This window comes from Scyliorhinus canicula, chromosome 5, assembly GCF_902713615.1.
Source record: "Scyliorhinus canicula chromosome 5, sScyCan1.1, whole genome shotgun sequence".
Taxonomy (NCBI): domain Eukaryota; kingdom Metazoa; phylum Chordata; class Chondrichthyes; order Carcharhiniformes; family Scyliorhinidae; genus Scyliorhinus; species Scyliorhinus canicula.
Window position 1 is genome coordinate 228,531,219 of NC_052150.1, and position 26,885 is coordinate 228,558,103.

At 48.4% G+C, this 26,885-nt stretch overlaps 1 protein-coding gene across 1 annotated transcript in view; it reads left to right on the forward strand.

Annotated features, from left to right (window-relative positions):
* Positions 1 to 2,302: 2,302 nt before the first annotated feature.
* Positions 2,303 to 26,885, forward strand: part of zgc:86598 (STKc_CK2_alpha domain-containing protein) — a 70,156-nt gene continuing 45,573 nt past the window's right edge. The window contains exons 1-7 of the mRNA XM_038798704.1: positions 2,303 to 2,443; positions 4,470 to 4,581; positions 7,322 to 7,423; positions 12,160 to 12,210; positions 18,792 to 18,851; positions 19,428 to 19,511; positions 22,538 to 22,648. Of these exons, the coding sequence (XP_038654632.1) occupies positions 2,343 to 2,443; positions 4,470 to 4,581; positions 7,322 to 7,423; positions 12,160 to 12,210; positions 18,792 to 18,851; positions 19,428 to 19,511; positions 22,538 to 22,648 (621 nt within the window). The 5' untranslated portion in view covers positions 2,303 to 2,342. The remainder of the gene's footprint in view (positions 2,444 to 4,469; positions 4,582 to 7,321; positions 7,424 to 12,159; positions 12,211 to 18,791; positions 18,852 to 19,427; positions 19,512 to 22,537; positions 22,649 to 26,885) is intronic.

Genomic DNA, 26,885 nt, shown 5'->3' on the forward strand with positions numbered 1-26,885 from the left:
GGTTGGGGTAGGTGGGTTGTTTGAAGGGTTGGGTAGGTGGGTTCTTTGAAGGGTTGGGTAGGTGGGTTGTTTGAAGGGTTGGGTAGGTGGGTTGTTTGAAGGGTTGGGTAGGTGGGTTGTTTGAAGGGTTGGGTAGGCGGGTTGTTTGAAGGGTTGGGTAGGCGGGTTGTTTGAAGGGTTGGGGTAGGTGGGTTGTTTGAAGGGTTGGGTAGGTGGGTTGTTTGAAGGGTTGGGTAGGTGGGTTGTTTGAAGGGTTGGGTAGGTGGGTTGTTTGAAGGGTTGGGTAGGTGGGTTGTTTGAAGGGTTGGGTAGGTGGGTTGTTTGAAGGGTTGGGTAGGTGGGTTGTTTGAAGGGTTGGGTAGGTAGGTTGTTTGAAGGGTTGGGGTAGGTGGGTTGTTTGAAGGGTTGGGTAGGTGGGTTGTTTGAAGGGTAGTGGGCAGGACGGGAATATTTGGACAGCTGTTGATTTTTTTTACCAGCTTCCTAAATTTTCTTGTGTTGGGCCAGACAATCCCACCCACTGAACAGGGTAACAGTGGGTTTTGATGTGGTTATTTAGTATGCAGAATTATTTGAAAACATGGCAATGCAACACCCTCTGTTTGGCCACTTGGCAGTTCTGTTTTACATCACGAGTCTAAAACATTTCGCCCCTGCAAAATTGTTTTCATCAAATGTCAGAAATTTTAAAGGAGTCAATTTTCCCAGCAGTCATTCTTCAAACAGGTGACTTAACAGAGCGATAACGTCAGATAACCTTTCATTTCAGTGCAGAGTTTTATTTCCCAGTCCAGTTTTGAATCTAGTAGCTGTTGGAGCAGAGTATAAAAATCTCTGTTTTATACTGTTTCAATTCCCTGTTTTATACTGTTTCAATTCCCTGTTTTATACTATTTCAATTCTGTTTTATACTGTTTCAAATCCCTGTTTTATACTGTTTCAATTCTGTTTTATACTGTTTCAAATCCCTGTTTTATACTGTTTCAATTCTGTTTTATACTGTTTCAAATCCCTGTTTTATACTGTTTCAAATCCCTGTTTTATACTGTTTCAAACCCCTGTTTTATACTATTTCAAACCCCTGTTTTATACTATTTCAATTCTGTTTTATACTGTTTCAAATCCCTGTTTTATACTGTTTCAATTCTGTTTTATACTGTTTCAAATCCCTGTTTTATACTGTTTCAAATCCCTGTTTTATACTGTTTCAATTCTGTTTTATACTGTTTCAAATCCCTGTTTTATACTGTTTCAATTCTGTTTTATACTGTTTCAAACCCCTGTTTCATGCTGTTTCAATTCCTTGTTTTATACTTGTTCAAATCCCTGTTTTATACTGTTTCAAATCATAGGGCGGCACGGTAGCACAGTAGTTAGCACTGTTGCTTCACAGCTCCAGGGTCCCAGGTTCTATTCCCGGCTTGCGTCACTGTCTGTGGAGTCTGCACATCTCCCCGTGTGTCTGTGTGGGTTTCCTCCGAGTGCTCCGGTTTCCTCCCACAGTCCAAAAATGTGCAGATTAGGTGGATTGGCAGCACTAAGTTGCCCTTAGTGTCCGGAAATGTAATGTGGGGTGACTGTGTTATGGGGATAGGGTGGAGGTGTGGCCTTAAGTGGGGTGCTCTTTTCAGGGCCCCGTGCAGACTCGATGGGCTGAATGGCCTTCTGCACTGTAGACTTTGAGAACTATGAAATCCCTGTTTTGTGCTAATTGAATTCTATCCACCAGTGCTCGCTTAAGAGAACAGTGCAAATGTGGAGCTCATTGCAAAGTCAAGTGGAGAACAATGAAGGGAGGTTTGATGCTCATGCACAGGAGAAGAGGATAGTGGGATGCAGGGGCGGGGCAGTGTTGGATATAGCTAGTATGGGGTATAAAGAACAACATGAATCAATCGGGGGAGTGATGCTGAGAGGCTGAGTTTGATGTTGTGGGTTGGTCTAGCAGCCTCCAGTGGGGAGCAGCACTCCGTGATCTCTGTAATTATTTTTATATTGATTGACACAGTGACTTTGTGGTTATATTGAATACTGAACACCAGGCTACACTGCGCTCTGTCCTCAGTCTGTGCTTTCTCCACTGCCTAACCAAATTGTAAGAAGTCTTACAACACCAGGTTAAAGTCCAACAGGTTGCACTTTAACCTGACTTCTTACTGTGCTCACCCCAGTCCAACGCCGGCATCTCCACATCATGGTAACCAAATTGGAAAGTTGCTCTGTAGGTAGAAAGTATGATTCAGTCTCGTAGGGAAACTGGTCTGAGTCAATGTACAAATTCACTGTTTACGTTGTATTGCAGGTAACGCACAGGTGACCATTTCACCTCTGAACAAAGCAACATGTCTGGGCCGGTCCCAAGCAGGGCCAGAGTGTATGCAGATGTGAACACACAGAGACCTCGCGAGTACTGGGACTACGAATCACATGTTGTTGAATGGGGGTAAGAAGAACTCTGTCTCCTCCTCTATTCTGTTACCTGTCTCTGCTTCCTTCTCTTTGTGTGCGCCCCACCCCCCACCTGTCTCCGGTATGCCCGCCCCTACCCCCACCATCAACCCTTTATTGGCCCATTAGCTGCCCCGTGATGACCCCACCCGACCTCTGTTCCCTGGCTTCTCCCCATCCTTGGCAGGCTGTCTGACCACCAACCTCGGACAGTGCCCCTCCCTTCAGCCAACCCTGCCATTGTCCTCCTCTTGGTCAGTCTCTCCATCACCCCCCCACCCCCAAAACACGTCAGATGACCCTACCCCCACTTCTGCTTGACAGGCTCATCCACCCCCCCACCTCGCCAAAACCTTAGTCGAACCCTCTCCCTTTGACCAGTCTCGCCATCGACCCCTCTTGTCTGCCCTGCCCCACCTTGAGTCGCCCGATTTCCCCCTCCCACTAGCCTGGCCCACTGGCCCATAATCCCCACCGGCCTTTCCCAGCCTGAACTTCAGAAAGGTGGTGGGTAGTGATGCGGAAGTAAGGGGTCTGTGACTCGAGAAAATATGCAGATGAAGAATCAACATCCAGTAATCCTTGTCCATTTGTTATCAAGTGGGAAATTATATACCACAAGAAATGGCATTAATTGCCAACTTCAGGGATCTCTTACCTGCCGTGTATGACTAAACCAGGCATTGTCAAACTCGGGGGCGAGACCTCCGGGCGGGTCGCGGGCAGGTGTCGGGAGGGTTGCGGAGCCGTCTGTCGCGGCGCTCCTGATCGCGCAAATCCGGGCGCAACAGCCGCAGCAGCCGGCTTTCAACGATGCCGGCTGCTGCGGCCTTCAAAATGGCCATGAACATATAAAAAAAATACGGCCGCACTGCAAATGTGTGCCCGATTATAAGTGCGCATGTGCCCAACTATGCGCATGTGCATTGATGCATTGATGATCGGGCACGCATGCGCATTTTTTTTATACGGTCGCAGCCTTTTATTTTACAAGTTCGGGAGGCCAAAGAGACCAAGGGGACAAAGAGACCGAAAACCATTTCCTCCATTTCTGTCAGCGACAAACAAGGTAAGAGAAATTGGTGGGTCGTCAAGGTCGGCCGGTGTGGGTCGCGCAGGTCGGCCGGCGTGGGTCGCCAAGGTCGGCCAGTGTGGGTCGTCGAGGTCGGCTGGCGTGGGTCGCGCAGGTCGGCCGGCGTGGGTCGCCAAGGTCGGCCAGTGTGGGTCGTCAAGGTCGGCCGGTGTGGGTCGCGCAGGTCGGCCGGTGTGGGTCGCCAAGGTAGGCCGGCGTGGGTCGCCAAGGTCGGCCAGCGTGGGTCACGCAGGTCGGCCGGCGTGGGTCGCCAAGGTCGGCCAGTGTGGGTCGTCAAGGTCGGCCGGTGTGGGTCGCGCAGGTCGGCCGGTGTGGGTCGCCAAGGTAGGCCGGCGTGGGTCGCCAAGGTCGGCCAGCGTGGGTCACGCAGGTCGGCCGGCGTGGGTCGCGCAGGTCGGCCGGCGTGGGTCGCGCAGGTCGGCCGGCGTGGGTCGCGTCGGCCGCCGCGGGTCGCGCAGGTCAGTCGGCGCGGGTCGCGCAGGTCAGTCGGCGTGGGTCGCGCAGGTCGGCCGGCGTGGGTCCCGCAGGTCGGTCGGCGTGGGTCGCGCAGGTCGGCCGGAGTGGGTCGCGCAGGTCAGTCGGCGTGGGTCGCGCAGGTCGGTCGGCGTGGGTCGCGCAGGTCGGCCGGCGTGGGTCGCGCAGGTCGGCCGGCGTGGGTCGCGCAGGTCGGCCGGCGTGGGTCGCGCAGGTCGGCCGGCGTGGGTCGCGCAGGTCGGCCGGCGTGGGCCGCGCAGGTCGGCCGGCGTGGGCCGCGCAGGTCGGCCGGCGTGGGACGCAAAGATTGGCCGGTTGGTAAAAATGGATCGCCGGAAAAAAGTTTTAAAAACGCTGGACTAAACCACGGAGAAATAATGAATCTCAAGAGCTGAAGATTTGTGACCTACGATTGACTGCATTCGCTCTGACGCTGCTTTGCTTTTTCACACAGCAATCAGGACGATTATCAATTAGTTCGGAAATTAGGCCGTGGAAAATACAGTGAAGTCTTTGAAGCCATCAACATCACAAATAATGAGAAAGTAGTTGTCAAAATATTGAAGGTGCGTGCTGATTGTCTAAGAACACGAGATTACTTAGCTATGTGTTTCTTCTGTCGTATGGTTTTATTTTCTCTCTTGCTTTGTGCACTCAGTGACTTCCATATCTTGGTGTTGCTGTTGATCAGAATGGGGTAATTGGATGATGAGTCTGTATTGGATTTGTTTGGCACGCCACCGATTGGTCAGCCAGTCATGGCTGTGCTGATGGACTGTGACCAACCAGTAGTGCGGCCCTTACTGTACGGGCAGCAGCAGGCTGTGTTTCATTCCAGGGATGGGAATCGCCATATAATCCCAGCTAATTCAGAAAATGTGCAGTGCTTGAACATGTTCCTTTTGTTTGCAGAGAACAGGTCCCTGTGTATGAAAGTATGTCACTTCTAGCAAGTGTCTATACACACACAGACAAACACAGAGGGGAAAGGGTGGTTGAAAGGTAAAGAAAATACTAATCTAATCGAATAAAAGGATAAAGAATCTTTGATTCAGCTGGATATCTTCCAGTTAATTTATTTTTTCAGGTTAGGCCTTCAGCTTTGACAAAGGGCCATCTGGACTCGAAACGTTAGCTGTTTCCTCTCCCTACAGATGCTGCCAGACCTGCTGAGATTTTCCAGCATTTTCGCTTTGTTCGGCCTTCAGTTGGGTGCTCTCCCTCTTTTCTTTCAGCTTGTACTGATCTTCAATGACGACTTATGGAGACAGCAGGCAACCGTCAACAGAACGGGGGAGAAACACAGCTTCTCTCCCTTCGAGAGTCTTGAGACTTAGAACATAGAACATAGAACAGTACAGCACAGAACAGGCCCTTCGGCCCTCAATGTTGTGCCGAGCAATGATCACCCTACTTAAACCCACGTAACCCGTATACCCGTAACCCAACAATCCCCCCATTAACCTTACACTACGGGCAATTTAGCATGGCCAATCCACCTAACCCGCACATCTTTGGACTGTGGGAGGAAACCGGAGCACCCGGAGGAAACCCACGCACACACTGGGAGGACGTGCAGACTCCACACAGACAGTGACCCAGCCGGGAATTGAACCTGGGACCCTGGAGCTGTGAAGCATTGATGCTAACCACCATGCTACCGTGAGGCCCCTGCTCAATTTTTTTTGCCTTTTGCTCAATTCTCTCAGCATCACGCAGGAACCAATCACTGATTGTTGTCAGGCAGAACACTGACCCTGTCCAACCCACCGGTTACCAACTTGCTCCAAAATCGGTTCCTGAGATTCACTCTTCGCCGACGAGTCTGGTTTTTCTTCCCCAAAAAACAAAACCTAGGAACACACTGTCCTGGCAAACATTCTTCAGTTTAAAGACATATACCGATTATGGGTCATGGACCAAAAATAATAAAGTAAAAGAAGTGGAAACAAAGGAAATAAACAGGAAGGACACTTACACTAACCTTATCAGAGCATTGCTCACTGTGTATCGTGCAAACTCACCAATAGACAACAGGCTATCATTTTTGCCGCAACCAATTTAAGATGATCAGTCCAGCTTGTAATGTGACTCAATTATTATTAGAAGTGACATACATTCATACTCGGGGAGCAGTTCTCTGCAAACAAAAGGAATATGTTCAAGCCTTGCAGCTTTCTTTTGAATTACCTGGGAGCTTGGGGATTCTATAATTCCTTGTTTCTTTCTCCATGGCAGCACCTCAGCAAATTGGAATCGACTTGCCAACCAATCTCTTGTATGGACAGTAAGAAGTCTTACAACACCAGGTTAAAGTCCAACAGGTTTGTTTCAAACACTAGCTTTCGGAGCACTGCTCCTTCCTCGGGTGAATGAAGAGGTATGTTCCAGAAACATATATATAGACAAATTCAAAGATGCCAGACAATGCTTAGAATGCGAGCATTTGCAGGTAATCAAGTCTTTACAGATCCAGAGATAGGGGTAACCCCAGGTTAAAGAGGTGTGAATTGTCTCAAGCCAGGACAGTTGGTAGGATTTTGCAAGCCCAGGCCAGATGGTGGGGGATGAATGTAATGTGACATGAATCCCAGGTCCCGGTCGAGACCATGCAGACGCTGCAACAACGAATGAATGGACATTGCGCGACAATCTCCAGGCAGGAATGTTCCCTTCCAGTCGGGGAGCACTTCAGCAGTCAAGGGCACATTCAGCCTCTGATCTCCGGGTAAGCGTTCTCCAAGGCGGCCTTCAGGATGCGCGACAACGCAGAATCACTGAGCAGAAACTTATAACCAAGTTCCGCACACGAGTGCGGCCTCAACCGGGACCTGGGATTCATGTCGCATTACATTCATCCCCCACCATCTGGCCTGGGCTTGCGAAATCCTAGGCTTGAGACAATTCACACCTCTTTAACCTGGGGTTACCCCTGTCTCTGGATCTGTAAAGACTTGATTACCTGCAAAAGCTCGCATTCTAAGCATTGTCTGGCACCTTTGAATTTGTCTATATATATGTTTCTGGAACATACCTCTTCATTCACCTGAGGAAGGAGCAGTGCTCCAAAAGCTAGTTGGACTTTAACCTGGTGTTGTAAGACTTCTTACTGTGCTCACCCCATTCCAACGCCTGCATCGCCACATTGTAGTATGGATAGTTGTGATTGTTTGAAATTTGCCATTCTTGTGTTTGTCCTGATGAGTGCAAGTTGGGAAACTTCAGCGACATGTCTCTCTTTTCAACAATATTCTAGTTAAGCACTGTTTGTTTGTGTCAACATTTATCTAGTTTTTGTTTCCACAGCCAGTAAAAAAGAAGAAAATAAAGCGAGAAATAAAGATTTTAGAGAACCTGCGTGGAGGTCCCAATATTATTATCCTGTTAGACATAGTAAAGGACCCAGTGGTGAGTACCGAATATTGTCAAGGACTTTACCCACAGCCTCCAGATTTATAATAGGGTCAGGAGGCAGGGTTACCACCTTTATCCATCACATTGCAACTAGTAAAATGGCCTGCGTGCTTTTCTATATCTGAGCCAGTGGGGAAGAGCCCAGCGATCAGGAATATGTTTCCGTTTCAGAGAGGGTGCTCACGTTAGCCTGTGTGTTCAGTCAGGGCTGATATTGGCCACGGATCGTGAATATGTCAATTATTTGAGATCCGATGGGGAGAAACTGCGTCATCTGTGCAGCAGAAGATCTTTCAGGAAAGATTTTGATGTAGGAAGACCATTTCCCACAGCTGTTTAAATATCTGCACTATTTGTTGCCTGCACCATCTGCTTGTAGGCAATTCCACGAGTTATTCATTGTTTTACTGTGAAGAAAGAGTTTTTAAAAAATGTATTTGATTCCAAACGAGGGGCGGCGGCATGAGGACGCAGTGGTTAGCGCTGCTGCCTCATGGTGCTGAGGACCCGGGTTCAATCCCGGCACTGGGTCACTGTCCGTGTGGCGTTTGCACATTCTTCCCGTGTCTGCGTGGGTCTCACCCATACAGCCCAAAGATGTGCAGGGTAGGTGGATTGGCCATGCTAAATTGCTCCTTAATTGGAAAGATAAATATAAATAAATAAATAATCAGACAAAGTCAGCATGGATTTACGAATGGGAAATCATGCTTGACAAATCGCTGGAATTCTTTTAAGATGTAACCAGTAGAGTTGACCAGGGAGTACCGGTGGATGTGATTTATCAATAATTTCAGAAGGCTTTCGACAAGGTCTCGCATAGCAGATTACTATCATACAATTTACACTGCAGAAGGAGGCCATTCGGCCCATCAAGTCTGCACCGGCCCTTGGAAAGAGCACCCTACAGAAGCCCACACTTCTCCCCTATCCCCGCAACCCAGTAACCCCACCTTTGTGGACACTAAGGGCAATTTATCATGGCCAATCTACCTAACCTGCACATCTTTGGACTGTGGGAGGAAACCGGAGCACCCGGAGGAAACCCACGCAGACACGGAGAGAACGTGCAGACTCCGCACAGACAGTGACCCAAGCCGGGAATCGAACCTGGGACCCTGGAGCTGGGAAGCACCTGTGCTAACCACTGTGTTACCGTGTTGTCCTATGTAAAATTAAAGTGCATGAGATTGCAGGGAGCGTTTTGAGATGGATAAAAAGCAGGTTAGCAGACAGGAAGCAAAGAGTTGGAATAAATGGGTCTTTTTCCAATTGGCAGGCAGTAAGTAGTGGGGTACCGCAGGGATCTGTGCTAGGACCCCAACTGTTCCCATTATAGATGAATGATTTGGACGAGGGATCTAAATGTATTATCTCCAAATTTGCAGATAAGGTGGAAGTTAGATGAGCTGTGAGGAGAGTGCACAGATGCTTCAGTGGGATGTGGATGGGCTGAGTGAGTGGGCATATGCATGGTAGATGCAGTATAATGTGTTATCTGCAGTATGTGAGGTTATCTGCTTCGGTAGCAAAAATAGGAAGATTATTATTTGAATAGGTGTAAATTGAGAAGGTGGATACTCAGGGGAGACCTTTGTGTCCTTGTGCATCAGTCACTGAAAGTCAGCACGCAGGTACAGCAGACAGAGAAGGTAAATGGTATGTTAGCCTCAATAGTGAGAGGATATGAGTACAGGAATAGCGATGTTTTACTGCAATTTTATGCGTGACTTTGTCAAAAGTCTTCTGAAAGTCCAAATTACACCACATCCACTGGCTCCCCTTCATCAAGGGGACGAGTTACATCCTCAAAGTATTCCTGTAGATTTGTCAAGCATGATTTCCCCTTCATAAATCCATGCTGACTCTGTCCGATCTTGCCACTGTTTTATAAGTGCTCTGCTATAAAATCCTTGATACTGGATTCTAGAATTTTCCCTACTACTGATGTCAGACTCACTGGTCTATAATTCCCTGCTTTCTCTCCATCTCCCTTTTTAAATAATGGAGTTACATTAGCCACCCTCCAATCTGCAGGAACTGTTCCGCAATCTATAGAATCCTGGAAGATTATGGCTAATCTTGGGCTTCAACTCCATTTTCCCGCCGATCCCCATATCCCTGAATTTGCTGAGAGACCAAAAATCTGTCGAGCCCGGCCTTCAATTATTCAACAATGGAGCTTCCACAACCCTCTGGGGTCGAGAATTCCAAACGTCCACAATCTTCTGGGATAGAGAATTCTAAAGATTCACAACCCTTCGAGTGAAGTAATTTCTCCTCGTCTCAGTCCTAAATCATCAACCTCTTACCCTGAGATTCCCCCCCCCCCCCCCCCAACCGTGTTCTAGATTCCCGACCATGGGAACAATCTCTCCATGGCGCCCCTTCATGAGTTCGTAGGTTTCAATGCGATTGCCTTTCATTCTTCTAAACTTCAGAGAATATAAACCCAATTTACTCCTCCTCTCGTCTCTCATCATAGATGCCCTTTGTGGCAGGGACCAATTTTTTTTAAAACTTTAGAGTACCCAATTATTTTTTCCAATTAAGGGGCAATTTAGAGTGGCCAATCTACCTACCCTGTACATCTTTGGGTTGTGGGGGTGAAACCCACGCAGACACGGGGAGAATGTGCAAACTCCACACGGACAGTGACCCAGGGCCGGGATTCGAACCCGGGTCCTCAGTGCCGTAGGCAGCAATGCTAACCACTGTGCCACCGTGCTGCCCTGCATGGACCAATTTAGTGAATCTTTGCTGTACAGCCTTCAATACAAGTATATCCTTTCCTAAAATTGGGATTGAATGTTGTTGATCATATTGGTGCCAATGGCACGGGGTTCAATCCCTATTCCGACAGGGGTAGATTTTAGGACCTGTCGTCTTGCCCTACCCGTGGTGGAGATTGTGGCATTATGGGTCAGACCTGCCTTTGGACAGGAAGAGTGGAATCTGGAATTCCCCAGTGGAATGGTCCTGATAAAGCAATTGATGGCAAAGGGGCAATTAATTTAACTGTTTAATTGTTGGCGGAGTTGTCATCATTCACTGAGGGTGCTTCAGAGAGTGGATGTGATCTGGTGAGGTACTGAATTTTGTTGCAGCGTTAATGTAAGCCTACTTGTGACCCTAATAAAGATTATGAATTGTGAAGCAGCCGGGGAGAAGCAGTTAGCTGTTGTGGGGATAATGTGGACATTTGTTGAAAGCAAACATAAGAAGCAAGGAAAACAGAACATTTTGGCTTGTGTGCCTCCCTGTGTTCCTGGAGTACTGTTCCCTCTATCCATTACCTCACTGGTTACCTTTCGTAGCAATTATCTGTTATGCAGTTAGTGTTGTGCTGTACCTAACATAGTTTACATACGTGACTTCATTCCCCAAATCATTAAGATCGCTCGTTGCGATTTACTAATTCTGTTCGACTCGAGAACAGAGAGTCAGGAAACTGATGTATTTGATTGAAACCCTTCATATGGTTTATTTTATTGCCTCCAAATCATAAAGTTTCATTCGTCATATAAAACAAAGGGTAAAATTCTTAAAGGGTGCAGGAGCAGAGGCAGCTGGGTGTATCTGTGCAGAGATTATTGAAGGTGGCAGGACAGGTGGAGAGAGCAGTTAATGAAGCAAATAGTATTCTGGGCTTTATTAATAGGGGCACAGACTACAAGAGCCAGGAGGTTATACTGAACTAATACAAGGCACTAGTTAGACCCCCGCTGGGATATTGTGTACAGTTCTGGGCGCCACACTATGGGAATGCATTGGAGGGAGAGCAGAAGAGGTTTACAAGAATAGTTCCAGAGATTATGAGAAACTTAAGTGATGAGGATGGATCAGAGAGGTTGAGACTGTTCTCCTTACAGAGAAAAAGGCTAAGAGGAGATTTGATCGAGATGTTCAAAATCATGAGGGGGCTGGACAGAACAGAGAGAGAAACTGCTCTGCTTCTTAAAGGATCAAGAATGAGAGGGCACAGATAATAGTAATCTTTATTAGTGTCACAAATATTCTTACATTAACACTGCAATGTAGTTACTGTGAAAAGCCCCTAGTCGCCACATTCCGGCGCCTGTTCGGGTACACAGAGGGAGAATTCAGAATGTCCAATTCACCTAACAAGCACGTCTTTCGGGACTTGTGGAGGAAATCGGAGCACCCGGAGGAAACCCATGCAGACTCCGCACAGACAGTGAACCAAGCCGGGAATCGAACCTGGGACCCTGGCGCTGTGAAGCAACAGTGCTAACCATTGTGTTACCATGCCGCCCTAATTTAAAATGATTTGCAAAAGAAGCAAATGTGATGTGCAGCAGTACGGGGAAAAGGCAGGGGAACGGTATTGAGTCATGATGCTCGTTTGGAGAGCTGGTGCAGACACGATGGACCAAATGGCCGCCTCCTGCACTGTAATAATTGGGTGATTCTCAGTTTATTGATGAATTTAGTTGCAACACTTAGTATTTACCCAGTCGAGCCCCTCAGAATCTGATATGTTTCAAAAAGATCACATCTCATTCGACTGAATACCAATGAACTTAAGACTCAGAAGCAGGAGTAGGCCATTGGGCCTTCAATCCTGCTTTGCCTTCAATAAGATTCTATCATATATGGAAATGCAGATCGCGTTTTGTTACTTCTTTCTGAACAGATCTTATTTAATGGCACACAGGGCTAAAAGCACCTTTCTTTTCTTTCCATGTCTTGGAATCGGCCTTTCTCAGTCTCGGACACCTGCACTGGTGTTTGAACATGTTAACAACACCGATTTCAAGGTAAGTCAAGCCGTGGTTTATTTTGGGGTAGTAATGGCACGAGGTGTACAGTGATCAGCAAAGCTGTGGATGCAGCTAGAACTGTGGAGCACATGTCTCAACCAACTTGTTTCAGCAATACAGTTCACTACAGCGCTCTTGCACCGTAACTCTATCTGCTTTGAATGTTTCCTACTCTTCTCTTAAAGGATGCAGTGGTCTCCACCTCACTGTGATGTGTCATTCACTGCTCCTTAATCCCTCTGCTGAACGGCATTCATTCCATCCAATGCTTTCAACATTTATTACCATCTCAGACCAGGCCCCAACAGTGGCTGGGATATTGCACTGAAACCCCAATATTTTACTTCAATTTTTTGTAAGACTGTGAGGAAAGGATACCTCGCTCCAGGAGTAATTTCACGAAGAAATAGGGATATGATATATTAAAACAAATGTTATTACCAACAATATTTAACTCTTTAACGTCACACCAGAAAATAGCTTCCAATTACCCCATAAACAACACTACTCAATACAGTGAATAGAATACGCTTAACTGCTATCTTTATTCCCACTTAAACAACAAAGGAAAAATATATATCCACTCTGAATCCACCTTAAATAGCACTGACGCTCAGGAATATTCACTTTACAGAGATGTCCTTTGAGAAAGAGAGATCTCTTGACACTGCTTTACAGAAAAGATCTGCTTCCTGTCAGACCTATGCAGAAACTCTGACTGTATGTCTTCAAAAGCTCTTTGTTTCAACTCCCCTTGTTCTCCAACAAGTCTGCGCTGCATAAATACTCTTTAATATCTTTTAACAAGCCTACAGTGAGAGCAGAACTGCCTCAGTTGTGCACATAGCTTCATTCAGCCTGGAACTACAGAGGGCAAAACTTGACTTGTGTTCACCGCTTCATCCAGAACGGAACTGACCTGCTTTTCCTACAAAATTCCTGATGCCTAGGCCATACCCAGCAACGATATCATTCCCCCCTCCCCAATCTGAAATCTATTGAACGCCACAGGGAATCCCCTTAATCCAGGGGTGGGCAAACTTTTCCGTGCAAGGGCCACATTCAGAAATTCACAATTTTAAAGGGCCGCATAGTATATTAAGTAAAATAATTACTTCACCCGGTTATGATTCTGGGCGCCTCATATAGAACATAGAACAGTACAGCACAGAACAGGCCCTTCGGCCCTCGATGTTGCGCCGAGCAATGATCACCCTACTCAAGTCAACGTATCCACCCTATACCAGTAAGTCACCCAACAGCCCCCCAATTAACCTTAAAAAAAAAAATTTTTTTAATTTGTTTTTTAAAAAAAATTAATTTTTTAATGACTTGGTGGGCCACATAAAGACCTTTGGCGGGCCGCATGCGGCCCACGGGCCATAGTTTGCCCACCCCTGCCTTAATCAAAACAGCATTCCATAGCCAGGCCTATTACAATGCTTTAATTGCACCCCAGGCTCCCAAAATATACTTGCCTTTCAAACTAGGATTTCTTTTAAAACATGACTGCAGCAGTCAAACACACTCTAACCCAGGCTTTTAACCCTTACTTCACCAAATGCTTATAATACAATACATCTGAAATGTCTACATTCATCACAAGTTCACTCTTCCACCAGCAACGCGCAGTAGCAGCTGTTTGTACCGTCTACAAGATGCGCCACATAAACATGCCAAGTATCCTTCAGCAACACCTTCCAAACCCGTGACCTCTGTCACCTGGAAGGACAAAGATAGCCGACACATGAGAACATGATTCTTGAGCAGCTGCAGTCCGTGAGGTGCACGTACGGCCACATTGCTGTTCGGGAGGAAGTTCCAGTACCTTGAACGAGCAATGAAGAAGAAGCTGTATAGTTTCACATTGGAATGGTACGTGACTTTGAGGTGATGGGTGTTCCCATACACCTGCTGCCCTTATCCTTCTAGATGGCTGTCTCTTGTTTCCCTACCTCCTCTTCTCCCACATTCTGGAAGAGGCAAAACATGGGTCCCACAGCAAATGCAGGTGATTCCTGTCAGAAATTTCTCTCTGACCATTTGAAGGGAAAAGTGCCATGAGATCTCTGAAATCCCAGATCTACCTTCTGTGATAAACCGTAGATCACGGTGTACAAGTTGACCTGACATATGAGACAACCCTACTTTTTTGGTACCAAAAATCATTTTTGGTCCTAAACGTAAATCGTCACCTCTTTCCTGCTATGAAATTAATTAGGAGTCAGCTCCAAGTTTTCACCACAGACAACCAGTTGGTGCCAGAGACCAAGCAAGCAATATTGGCCATGTTGTGAAGAAGGTGCATGGAGTTGAAGACAAGACCACAAGGAGCAGATCGTGAGCTACAAACAGAAATGGGCCTCCAGCAAAAAGTGAAGTATGAAACTGGTTTCGAGCTAAAAGTCACAACATTAGCTAGCTCCTCAGCTAACTCCACTGCAGCGAGGGAATTTTGTGCTCGCGGGAAAACTGGTGAGAGAATGGAAGAAAGGAATGTGATCTGAAGAAGATGCCCAAGACCAAATGCGCCATGAGAACAGGGACCAGCCACTGACCTGAACTTGGGAAACGGTGACCATGTCGTCAGAAATGCAATGTGTGTCTGTGTGTCCTTAAGTGAGACAAATGAAACCAAGTCCAGCAAAGGTTTCAGAGCAGCAGCGAGTGGGGGAAGCTGCTTTATGGAATGAAAATGTCAAGATCGTTCCGAGATAACCAAAATGACCAGTTTCCGGCAATTCATCGTCAGAAAGCGGCAAAAAAAAAAGAACTCATTTCGCCACATGGGCAACATGGAGGAAACATTCATGGATTTTGAAACAACCCGCAACTGAACTGCGGAGTCGAAAGGTTCAAAAACGGTTTGAGCAAAAATCACGAGTAAGAAAACTAGAAAAGAGTGGTGCTCGCCTACAGGGTCAATGGAACAAAATTAAAGCCTGTACTAATTTCAAAGTAAAACCATGCTGGAAATCACGACCGCTGCAGGGGCTTGTATGCATGTCCATGACAATGGTTGGATGGATGAAGATTGGGTGAAGTTGTTAACCAATAATGTGAAGAATATATAACATCCTCATAAAGGACACTTGATTAATCCCAGAGTTGAGGGGGTTGGATTACGAGGAGAGGTTGAGTAGACTGGGACTGTACTCGTTGGAATTTAGAAGGATGAGGGGGGATCTTATAGAAACATATAAAATTATGAAGGGAATAGGGGGCCTAGCCTCAAAATAAGGGGAAGTAGATTTAGGACTGAGCTTAGGAGGAACTTCTTTACCCAAAGGGTTGTGAATCTATGCAATGATGGAGTGAAGCAGTTGAGGCTCCTTCATTTTTTATTTATTTTAGAGTACCCAATTCATTTTTTCCAATTAAGGGGCAATTTAGCCTGTTCAATCCACCTACTTTGCACATCTTTGGGTTGTTGGGGTGAAACCCACGCAAACACGGGGAAAATGTGCAAACTCCACACGGACAGTGACCCAGAGCAGGATCGAACCTGGGACCTCTGTGCCGTGTGACTGCAGTGCTACCACTGCACCACTGTGCTGTCGAGGCTCCTTCATTAAATGTTTTCGAGATAAAGATAGTTTTTTGAAGAATAAAGGGTTATTGGATTCGGGCGGGAAAGTGGAACTGAGTGCACGAAAAGATCAGCCATGATCTCATTGAATGACGGAGCAGGCTCGAAGGGTCAGATGGCCTACTCCTGCTCCTCGATCTTATGTTCTTATTATAAAGCAGGCATTGTTAAACGTGGGGTCGCGGGTGGGTGTTGGGAGGGTTGCAGAGCCGACCGTTGTGGCGCTCTGATTTGGCACGCATGTGCAGTGCGGCGGCTTTTTTTTAAACGGTCGTAGCTTTTTGTATTACAAGTTCGGGGGGGGGGGGTGTGTGTTTATTTATTTATTTATTTATTTATTTTCATTCATTTTTTTTACAAGTTTGGGGGGGTTTTATTTGATATAATTTTACAGGAAAAAAATGCAGAATTTTGGACAGATGGAGACTCCATACTTTCCGACACCGGAAGGCTTCACCTTCATCCAACAGGTTCCATTGGAGGAGCGTGTACGAGGGCCAAAGGGACCCAAAACCATTTCCTCCATTTTTTACAGCAGCAAACAAGGTGAGAGAAAATGGTGGGTCGGGCAGGTCAGCTGGCGTAGGCCGTGAAGGTCGGCTGGCGGGGGTCACAAAGGTCGGCCGGCGTGGGACGCGAAGGTTGGCCGGGTTGGTCCCGAAGGTTGGCCGGTTGGTAAAAATAGGTCCCTGGAAAAAAAGTTTGAAAGACACTGTTATTCCGGATGCAGCTTATTACTGAGGACATGTTTAGATCTCCTACAACCAATGAGATCAAGAGGCACCTGCAAAGAAGCAACACGCAAGTTGCAATTATACCAAGTTATTTCAACCTTTGGACGTGACAACAAGCCATTCAAGGATCATGTTCGCACTGAAGAGAACAGGTGAATGGGTGTGAGGGGGCAGGAAACCTTCACAAAGAGTGGAAGTATGTGCGCTGTTCTGGCTTGATGTTTCGGTTGGGATTCGTCATCGAATTGTGAGATGCTATTAATGCTCAAACTGTCATCAGATTGTTCAAAAAATGCTGACTATCCAATCAGTGGGTTGGAGAGGATTTGTCACGTAGGGAATGTCCCTGAAGCTGAAAGTGTCACATCTGATCCAGAGTGGGATCCTATCGATGATGTCATCGCCAAAGAAACTCCGAATGAATTTGATGAACTCTTTGCATCAAATGCCAAGGGCAGTCATTTGATGGTTTTAAAATGTTTTGATTGTGGTTAAAGGTTTCCTTGTAACATTAATTCATTGTGTCAAATTAATTTTCATTTGAATAACCAGTTTTATGTTTTTCTTTCACGTCTTATACTCTCAGAAGTCGATCCCTGTTTTTCAGAACGGGTTTTTCGAGGCTTCAGAGGTTGACTAGTACACTGCGATCTCCGGTTATACACAATATCCAGTACTTACAGAAACTAGCTGTTTGGTGAACTGGTCCACACTAGAGTTACGTTTCACCCAAACCTCACCCCTCCATCCTCTCACCCCATCCACATATCTTTTCTTCCTCATGTTCTTCATCTTCGTCTGAAATGTATCGATGCTACTTCCCTCAGGCTAAAAGCACAAGTTTCTCCTGAATCCCTGCTTGGATTAACCTATGACGATCGTGTATTGGTGGCCCATAATTCTGATTTCACCCGCAGGTCGAAACTTATTTTCCGTGTCTATCCTATTCAACTCCATTCAGATTCGTAACGATCTCGATCAGGTCACCCCCTCAGTCTTCTCTTCCCGCGGGACCAGCACCCCAGTCTGTTCAATCATTCCTGATGAGTATAATTTCTCACTTTTGGTATTATTCTTGTAAATCCATTTTGCACTTTCTCCAGAGCCTCCCTTTTGGACAGCATGGACACTACAACTGTGCATTTATACTCCACATCTCATTTTCCAATGATATTCGTCCTCACTAGTATCTCCAGAATTTTATTCCGCCGGTCAAGAACACTCTTGAGGAAAAATAAAACCATCTGCATATCCAACCCCTCTCGCTCGTTTTTTTTTCATTTAAAAAAAATTAATTTAGAGTACCCAATTCATTTTTTCCAATTAAGGGGCAATTTAGCGTGGCCAAACCACCTAGCCTGCACATCTTTGGGTTGTGGGGGCGAAACCCACGCCAACACAGGGAGAATGTGCAAACTCCACACGGACAGTGACCCAGAGCCGGGAACGAACCTGTGACCTCGGCGCCGTGAGGCAGCAATGCTAACCACTGTGCCACCATGCTGCCTCTCGCTCGGTTTCCTGAGTTTAAAAGCTGTGGCCTCTTCTCAGGCTTGCAAAGTCTTTGGACCGAGCTGTCCCTTGTTTTTTTTGTACAATCTTTCCTGAATTTCTTTTTTGATATAAATTTCGAAGTACCCAATTAATTTTTCCAATTAAGGGGCAATTTAGCTTGGCCAATCCACCTACCCTCACATCTTTGGGTTGTGGGGGTGAAACCCACGCAAACATGGAGAGAATGTGCAAACTCCACACGGACAGTAACCCAGAGCCGGGATCAAACCCAGGACCTCGGCGCCGTGAGGCAGCAGTGCTAACTACTGCGCCACTGTTTCCTTCTTTCTAATGAACTTATACTATGTTTTCACTCCTCTTAATGTAACACTCCACAGTCTACAGCATTAAATTACATCTGGCATCTGTCTACAATTCCACTGACCTGTTTTCCTGATGTCTTTTAACAAGCCAAGTTATCTGTAACATTTTGACTGTGAGGGTGATGCAGGGAGGGGGGGAGCTAAGTGTAATTTTTTTTAGCATAGAAGGACCAGGCCACTGCCAAAGGTTTGAGAATTAAGTGCCAGTGAGATAGGGCGGGGTTGCTACCCCAGTTCACTGAGAGGTTACATCGTCAACCAGGCATCACCTGCAAAATGGTCGTTAGTTTTGGCAAAGTTGTGCCAGCCCTTGGGGTGTTGGTGTGTGGGGAGGGAAGACCTGTGGAGATAACGTGTGTCCTTTTCTCAATTCTACAGCAATTATACCAGACGTTATCAGATTACGACATTCGATTCTACATGTATGAGATTCTAAAGGTGAGGAGCCTCTTTACTGTAGAGCTGTTCCGTTTGATGACCTTGAACTGAATACAGCTATCCCTTGTTTAGCACTCCTAAGGTGTTGCTGAAAACATGTAAAACAAAAATTACTTTCCTGTAAGGAAACAATATAATAATGAGTGGGTTTTGTCCCTGAACTGAAAATGAAAATCGCTTATTGTCACGAGTAGGCTTCAATGAAGTTACTGTGAAAAGCCCCTAGTCGCCACATTCCGGCGCCTGTCCGGGGAGGCTGGTACGGGAATCGAACCGTGCTGCTTGGTCTGCTTTCAAAGCCAGCGATTTAGCCCAGTGAGCTAAACCCAGAACTGTAATTTCTACATTAACAACCTACTGACTGCTTTGAATGTAAATGAGCCAAAGGTTCTCTTCCTAGCTCACTCTTAATAACTGAACTTACTAATTTGTTCTACTTACCTCCCGCCCATTGACCTGTTCTCAGCGAAGGTTTCCCCTTTTGACCACTGCCTCAACCTCTCCTGCACCCCCAGTTGTGAAGGTGTTTTTCATAATGGTTGAGCTGACATTTTGCTGTTTCTTTTCTCTGGCCAGGCTCTGGATTACTGTCACAGTATGGGGATCATGCACAGGGACGTCAAACCACACAATGTGATGATTGACCACGAACACAGAAAGGTAAAGGGCTGATGTATCTGGCCTTCAGGCTGATCTCAGCCAGGTATGGGGAAGCATTAGAGCTTCCAAGGCCACATCCAGGAGGTTGCTGCTAATCTATTGGAACTGAATCAATTATGAACTTGCCGCTTTCTCATGCCTCACGTGTTCAGATTGCAATGAAGTTGAGTTCAGCAGAGGCCCTGTCTCGGAGCGCTGATATCTCTGTGAAACCCATTGGGCGGTATTCACCCCTCCCACACCGGGTGGGAGAATCACCGGGGCGCCGTGCGAGTCACGCCACGCCGCCCCAACACCCGCATGCGATTCTCCCACCCTCCCGAAACCAGTGCCGCGAGTATCGTGCCGGGAGGCTCGGAGAATCTCCGCAAACGGCGAGTGGTGATTCTCCGGCCCGGATGGGCCGAGCGGCTGCTCCGACACGACAGGTTCCCGCCGGCGCCGTCCACCCCTGGTCGCTGCCGGCGGGAACTATGCGGGAACGCTGTGCGGGGCGGCGTGCGGGGGGGGGGGGGGGGGGGAAGGAGGGGAGCTCCTTCACCTGGGGGGGGCCACCGATGGGGTGTGGCCCGCGACCGGGGCCCACCAATCCCCCCCCCCGGCCTTCCTCCTTCCGCGGCCGGCCCCAGAACACCGGCGCCATGTTGGTGAGGGGCCGGCGTGCGTAAGAAGTTCCCCGCGCATACGCAGGATGGCGCGGCCCAACTGCGCATGCACAGGATTGAGCTGCCCCAACTGCGCATGTGCGGGTTGGCGCGGCGCCCATTTGGCGCCGTGTAGGGACGCTGGAGTGCCGTGAACCACTTCAGCGCGTGCTGGCCCCTTGTGGGGGCCAGAATAGGTCATGCCTGGGACCTGTTCACGCCGTTGTGAAACACGACGGCGTGGGCACTTAGTCCCGGGAGCGGAGAATCCCGCCCATTATGTACTGTGTGTGTAACTGTGCTCAGAGCTGTAGTTATATCAGCTTCAGCATTGGCTTGAGCTGCTGACAAATTGAGGTTCTGGCTTCTTGCTAGACTCTAGACCTGAACAGACCCAGTCTCCTGCTGGGAAAGCCAGAGCAAAGGTGGGGGCGAGGGGAATGGGCTTAAAGTTAGAACCAGTCATTAAGAGCAGGAGTAGGCCATTCAGCCCTTCCTGCCTGCAGTGTCATTTTGTCAAATGGCTCATCTGATTGTGGCCTCGCTCTACTTTCCTGTCTACCTCCCATAACCCGTTGACTCCCTTGCTCATCAAGAATCTATTGCAAACGGCCTTAAAAATATGCAATGACCCAGCCTACAGCACACTCTGGGAACGAGAGTTCCACTGACTAACAAATGTACACAGTACTGCAGATGAGGTCTCACCAAGGCTCCAAACAATGAAGCTCTCCCCAAAAAACAGTGGATCCTGGAGGTCGACTGAAAATTTCAAAACGCGAGACTGGTAAGATTTTTGTTAGGTAGGATTATGAAGGGTAACAGAATGAAGAGAGGTAGATGGAGTTAGGATACTGGTCAGCCATGATCTAATTAACTGCTAGAACAGGCTTGAACAGCTAAACAGCTCCAGGGACCTGGGTTCAATTCCTGCCACGGGTGACTGTGTGGAGTTTTCACTTTCTCCCCATGTCTGCTGGGTTTCCTCCGGATGCTCCAGTTTCCTCCCACTGTCCAAAGATGTGCAGGTTAGGTGGGTTGGGTGTGTTACATTGCCTCTTAGTCCACGGATGTGCAGGTTAGGTGGGTTGGGCGTGTTACATTGCCCCTTAGTCTACGGATGTGCAGGTTAGGTGGGTTGGGCGTGTTACATTGCCCCTTAATCCAGGGATGTGCAGGTTAGGTGGGTTGGGCGTGTTACATTGCCCCTTAGTCCAGGGATGTGCAGGTTAGGTGGGTTGGGTGTGTTACATTGCCCCTTAGTCCAGGGATGTGCAGGTTAGGTGGGTTGGGCGTATTACATTGCCCCTTAGTCCAGGGATGTGCAGGTTAGGTGGGTTGGACGTGTTACATTGCCCCTTAGTCCAGGGATGTGCAGGTTAGGTGGTTTGGGCGTGTTACATTGCTCCTTAGTCCAGGGATGTGCAGGTTAGGTGGGTTGGGTGTGTTACATTGCCCCTTAGTCCAGGGATGTGCAGGTTAGGTGGGTTGGGCGTGTTACATTGCCCCTTAGTCCAGGGATATGCAGGTTAGTTTATGGGTTACAGGGATAGAGTTGGGTGGAAGGGGGACATGGGTAGAGTTCTCGTTCGAAGGGTTTGTGCAGACCTTATGGGCCGAATGGCCTCCTTCTGCACAGTAGAGATGCTGTGATTCTATATTAACTTGGACACTGAGGAGAACCCCCTGCTGTCCAAAATAGTCCCCATAGAATATTTTATGTCCACCTGAGGGGGCAGGTGGGCCTTGTTTTAGCATCTAATCTGGATTTTGGCATTTTTGACAGTGCAACCATCGTTCATAGAATCCCTACAATGCCATTCAGCCCATTGGGTCTGCACCAACCCTACCCATATAGGGGGCCTGGGTTCGAACCCGCCACAGCAGATACTGCAATCTGAATTCAATAATAATCATGACGTATGAAACTATTGCCAATTGTCGCAAAAACCCATCTGGTTCACCAATGTCCTTTCGGGAAGGAAATCTGCCGTCCTTACCTGGTCTGGTCTACATGTGACTCCAGACCCACCGCAATCTGGTTGACTCTTAACTGCCCCCTCGGGGAAAACCAGAGGTGGGCCCAGCCAGCGACGCCCACATCCCATTGTAAGAATGGGGCGTGAACCTTTTTCACAGAGAAGTTTGGATAATGTTGTCAAATAAGAGATGATGATTTCCTCTCGGTCTGCTCTCAACTTCTCCACCTCAATTGGTGACTGAGAATTGTTTCACCACGACCGTGAGAGATCATACTTTCCATCCCCGAACCAGCCAGAAATCTGTGCAGCATCTTTCTCTTGTGATGTGTAGGGCATTGCAGAGGCCAGCACATTTATCCTGATATATGACATATTTTTATTCAATCATTCTGACCCACAGCTTCGACTGATAGACTGGGGCCTGGCAGAGTTTTACCATCCGGGACAGGAGTACAATGTGCGGGTGGCATCCAGATACTTCAAGGGACCTGAGCTTTTGGTCGACTACCAGGTAGGTTAACGAAGGGCCAGACGGTCAGTGGCTCAATTGGACAAAATAATGTATGGTTCATCAAGCCTGCCTCGTAATGGGCAGAGCATCACCATACTGGCCTGGAAATATATCGCCGTTCTTTCACTGTCGCTGGGTCAAATACCTGGAAATGCCTCCGTGTCTGAGTGTCGGTGGGCAGGTTGTTACTGAGCAAGTGCCATTTAGCATCAATGCTCCAAAGAAAACCAGACCCAGCTCCTTGAGCCTTTCTGAGTAACTGAGGTTCTTGAAATTAGATTCAGTCTTGTAGCTCTCGCTGTGGACCACCTTGTAGGAAGGGGGACTGCAGTTGATGCACAGCAAGATCCCACATAAAGCAAGACTTGAACCCTTAGAATTCAGGGGCAAAGGTGTTCAGAGAATTGTTACAGCGCAGGAGGCCATTCGGCCCATCGTGTCTGCACTGCGTCTCCAAATGAGTAATTCCCTCAGTGCCAATCTCCTGCCTGCTCCCGACAACCCTGAACATTCTCCCTTTTCAGACAACAGTTTACTTCCCTAGTGAAAGTTTCAAATGAATCAGCCCCCACCACGCTCACAGACAGTGCATTCCAGACCCTAACCACTCGCTGTGTGACCCTACCTCCACCACGCTCACAGACAGTGCATTCCAGACCCTAACCACTCGCTGTGTGACCCTGCCTCCACCACACTGTCAGACAGTACATTCCAGACCCTAACCACTCGCTGTGTGACCCTGCCTCCACCACACTGTCAGACAGTGCATTCCAGACCCTAACCACTCGCTGTGTGACCCTGCCTCCACCACACTGTCAGACAGTGCATTCCAGATCCTAACCACTCGCTGTGTGAATCTGCCTCCACCACATTGTCAGACAGTGCATTCCAGATCCTTTTTTTTTTTTTTTTTAAATTTTTTTATTGGAATTTTTTGCAGAAAATATAACAAAAAGTATAGCAAAAAGCAGTAATATGCAACTAACAGCCCCATAACACCCACAATTCCCCCCATACCGTAACATCACATGTATCACATTCCCCCACCCCCCCCAAACAAGAGAACTTAACCATAAATTAAAATTAGATAAATCAAATTTAAATAAAATAAGCTAACATAATCAACGCCCCCCCCCCTCCCCCCCCCCACCCCCCCAACCCCCCCCACCCCCCCCCCCCCCCCCCCCCCCCCCCCCCCCCCCCCCCCCCCCCCGGGTTGCTGCTGCTACTGTCCCAGTACCCTATCGTTGAGCCAGAAAGTCGAGGAAAGGTTGCCACCGTTTAAAGAACCCTTGCACCGATCCTCTCAGGGCGAGTTTAACCTTCTCAAGCTTAATAAAGCCCGCCATGTCATTGATCCAGGTCTCCACGCTTGGGGGCCTCGCGTCCTTCCACTGTAGCAAAATCCTTCGCCGGGCTACTAGGGACGCAAAGGCCAGCACACCGGCCTCTTTCGCCTCCTGCACTCCCGGCTCTACCCCAACCCCAAAGATCGCGAGTCCCCATCCTGGCTTGACCCTGGATCCCACCACCCTTGACACCGTCCTCGCCACCCCCTTCCAGAACTCCTCCAATGCCGGGCATGCCCAGAACATATGGGCATGGTTCGCTGGACTCCCCGAGCACCTGGCACACCTATCTTCACCCCCAAAGAACCTATTCATCCTCGTCCCAGTCATGTGGGCCCTATGCAGCACCTTGAATTGGATGAGGCTAAGCCGCGCACACGAGGAGGAAGAATTTACCCTCTCCAGGGCATCAGCCCATGTCCCGTCTTCGATCTGTTCCCCCAGTTCCCCCTCCCACTTCGTTTTCAGCTCCTCTACTGACGCCTCTTCCTTCTCCTGCATAAGCTTGTAGATATCGGATATCTTCCCCTCCCCGACCCAGACCCCCGAGAGCACCCTGTCACTCACCCCCTTCGCGGGGAGCGCAGGGAATCCCTCCACCTGCCGTCTAGCAAATGCCTTTACCTGCAGATATCTAAACATGTTTCCCGGCGGGAGCCCAAATTTCTCTTCCAACTCCCCCAGGCTCGCAAACCTTCCGTCGATAAACAGGTCCTTCAGCTGTCTAATGCCCGCTCTATACCATCCCCGAAATCCCCCATCCATGTTCCCCGGGACGAACCTATGGTTCCCCCTTAACGGTGCCTCCATCGAGCCCCCCACTTCTCCCCTATGTCGCCTCCACTGCCCCCAAATCTTGAGGGTAGCCGCCACCACCGGACTCGTGGTATACCTCGTGGGAGGGAGCGGCCACGGCGCCGTTACCAGGGCCCCCAGGCTTGTATCCCCACAGGACGCTCTCTCCATCCGTTTCCATGCTGCCCCCTCCCCCTCCATCACCCACTTACGCACCATCGACACGTTGGCCGCCCAGTAATACCCCGAGAGGTTGGGCAACGCCAGCCCCCCCCCATCCCTACTCCGCTCCAAGAAGACCCTCTTCACCCTCGGGGTGCCATGCGCCCAAACAAATCCCATGATGCTGCTGGTCACCCTTTTAAAAAAGGCCCTAGGGATAAAGATGGGCAAGCACTGGAAGAGGAACAAGAACCTCGGGAGAACCGTCATTTTGACGGATTGCACTCTGCCCGCCAGCGATAGCGGCACCGTGTCCCACCTTTTAAATTCCTCCTCCATCTGTTCCACTAGTCTGGTGAAGTTAAGCTTATGAAGAGCCCCCCAACTCCTGGCCACCTGCACCCCCATTCCAGATCCTAACCATATTTTTCTTGGTTACCTAAAAATGTTTTTCTTCATGTTGTCATTGCTTCTTCTGCTCCTCTCTCTCTCTCTCACTGTTAATATCTCCGCTCCTCTCTCACTGTTAATATCTCCGCTCCTCTCACTCTCTCACTGTTAATGTCTCCACTCCTCTCTCTCTCTCACTGTTAATGGTCCCGCTCCTCTCTCTCTCTCTCACTGTTAATGGTCCCGCTCCTCTCTCACTCTCTCACTGTTAACAGTGAATCTGTGAATGGCCCCGCCCCTCTCTCACTCTCTCACTGTTAATGTCCCCGCTCCTCTCTCTCTCACTCTCTCACTGTTAATGTCTCCGCCCCTCTCTCACTGTTAATGTCACCGCTCCTCTCTCACAGTTAATGTCCCCGTTCCTCTCTCACTGTTAATGTCCCCGCTCCTCTCTCACTGTTAATGTCCCCGCTCCTCTCTCACTGTTAAGTCCCCGCTCCTCTCTCACTGTTAATGTCACCGCTCCTCTCTCACTCTCTCACTGATAATGTCCCCGCTCCTCTCTCACTCTCTCACTGTTAAAGTCACCGCTCCTCTCTCACTCTCTCACTGTTAATGGCCCCGCTCCTCTCTCTCACACTGTTAATGACCCCGCTCCTCTCTCACTGATAATGTCCCCGCTCCTCTCTCACTGATAATGTCCCCGCTCCTCTCTCACTGTTAATGTCTCTGCTCCTCTCTCACTCTCTTACTGTTAATGTCCCCGCTCCTCTCTCTCTCTCACTGTTAATGTTCCCGTTCCTGTCTCACTGTTAATGTCCCCGCTCCTCTCTCACTTTTTTTTTTATAAATTTAGATTACCCAATTATTTTTTCCAATTAAGGGGCAATTTAGCATGGCCAATCCACCTACTCTGCACATTTTTGGGTTGTGGGGGCGAAACCCACGCAGACACGGGGAGAATGTGCAAACTCCACATGGACAGTGACCCAGAGCCGGGATCGAACCTGGGACCTCAGCGCCGTGAGGTGGTTGTGCTAACCACTAAGCCACCGTGCTGCCCTTCCTCTCTCACTGTTAATGTCCCCGCTCCTCTCTCTCTCTCTCACTGTTAATGGCCCTGCCCCTCTCTCACTATTAATGTCCCCGCTCCTCTCTCTCTCTCACTGTTAATGCCCCCCCCCTCACTGTTAATGTCCCCGTTCCTCTCTCTCACTGTTAATGTCCCTGCTCCTCTCTCACTGTTAATGTCCCCGCTCCTCTCTCACTGTTAATGTCCCCGCTCCTCTCTCACTGTTAATGCCCCTGCTCCTCTCTCACTGTTAATGTCCCCGCTCCTCTCTCACTGTTAATGTCCCCGCTCCTCTCTCACTGTTAATGTCCCCGCTCCTCTCTCACTGTTAATGTCCCCGCTCCTCTCTCACTGTTAATGTCCCCGCTCCTCTCTCACTGTTAATGCCCCTGCTCCTCTCTCACTGTTATTGGCCCCGCTCCTCTCTCTCTCTCACTGTTAATGGCCACGCCCCTCTCTCACTGTTAAT